Raw genomic sequence first — 1,416 nt, forward strand, 5'->3', positions numbered from 1 at the left:
AAGACATGGGGGTGACGTGAAGAAAGCCAGCATGCCAGGCCGTCATCTAATCGATGTGTAATGATTAGAAGACAATCACTTGGTGCCTTTGAAGATTGAAAGGAAATGCTGGTGCTGTGACAAACAGCAACGTGAAGAATCCCAATTTGACAACAAAACAAACTAACCCCCTTTTACGAGGTGAGGAGTGTGTCTTAGGTAATAAACACTTAAGTAATTAGATGGTTTTTATAGAGATAGCTTTAAGCTGAAACATGGGGAAGAAAACCTGGCTAATAGGGTGACGCCCAGGGAGGTGGGTATATAAGAGCCAGAGCAGAAGAGAGAGGCACTGAGACACTAAGAAACTTCTCTCCTCAACCCAACAAAAACCCAAATCTTGACACCATGGCTTGCTGTACTCCCTGCTGCTGCAGCGTCCCCACCGGCCCCGCCACCACCATCTGCTCCTCTGACAAATGCTGCCGGTGCGGAGTCTGCCTGCCCAGCACCTGCCCACACGACATCAGCCTCCTTCAGCCCACCTGCTGTGACACCTGCCCCCCACCCTGCTGTGAGCCTGACACCTACGTGCCAACTTGCTGGCTGCTCAACTCCTGCCACCCGACTCCCGGACTGTACGGGATCAACGTGACGACCTGCGTCCAGCCCTGCTGTCAGAGTCCCTGTGAGCCCTGCTGTTAAGCAGCCACGGCTTTGCACAGGTTCCGTGATGTGCTGCTCAACGTCCTACACATCACCCAGCCTTCACCACGCTACTGCCTACAGCGGGCTAACGCCATACTATTCCCTGGGCCATGTTTTCGTGAATTAGTCCAACTTCTTAATTCTTTCCTCCTTTGGGGAGACTTGGAGACCTTTGTTCTGTCTTTTAGGCTGTTTTACTGCTCTTTGAGAAATAACCATTTTGACTATTCATTAATAAACTTCATTCTGGCTTAGCAAATATGGCCTTGTGGGTTTTTATTCCATGTTCCCTCTCAGAGTAAGTAGAATGCCTACCTAAACCTGAACAGCAGGTCATCCTACTACCCAAGATTCATCCCGCCCCCCCTCCCCCCCTCTCATTCAGCAGACTGAGAGCTTTCATGGTGGAATCATTGAAAAGTTAGATACTGGCTCTTTGTGGTGGTTAAAAAGTAAAAAATTCAGTAGGTCATTTTGTAGAATCTTCTTATACAACAAATATTTTTTAAGATAACCACTGCACCAAGCACTATGCTAGAGTCTAGAGATTATTATGTTTTTTAAATATTTTATTTATTTTAATTTCTATAACCCCTGAAAGTGATTTTTTTCTTCCTTAACTAACTAAATAAACTAATCACTTTGCTAGTATGTAGAAATGATTTTAATTCCTTTAGTCATAGTCATCAATGAAATTCCAAGTTCAAAATGCTATGCAATTTTGGGGAA

General features: G+C 45.2%; 1 protein-coding gene across 1 annotated transcript; it reads left to right on the forward strand.

Moving 5' to 3' along the window:
- The first annotated feature begins 373 nt into the window (after window positions 1–373).
- On the forward strand, window positions 374–783 carry LOC102436684 (keratin-associated protein 3-1). Its single transcript, XM_006094956.3, has one exon. The coding sequence runs from the start codon at window positions 388–390 to the stop codon at window positions 682–684; it is 297 nt and encodes a 98-aa protein (XP_006095018.1). The 5' UTR covers window positions 374–387; the 3' UTR covers window positions 685–783.
- The last annotated feature ends 633 nt before the right edge of the window (window positions 784–1,416 follow it).

The sequence above is a fragment of the Myotis lucifugus genome, unplaced genomic scaffold, assembly GCF_000147115.1.
Source record: "Myotis lucifugus unplaced genomic scaffold, Myoluc2.0 scaffold_146, whole genome shotgun sequence".
Classification (NCBI taxonomy): Eukaryota; Metazoa; Chordata; class Mammalia; order Chiroptera; family Vespertilionidae; genus Myotis; species Myotis lucifugus.

Bases quoted from the DNA above. Each gene is read 5' to 3' on its own strand.
- LOC102436684 (XM_006094956.3), top strand. From the start codon at position 388: ATGGCTTGCTGTACTCCCTGCTGCTGCAGCGTCCCCACCGGCCCCGCC.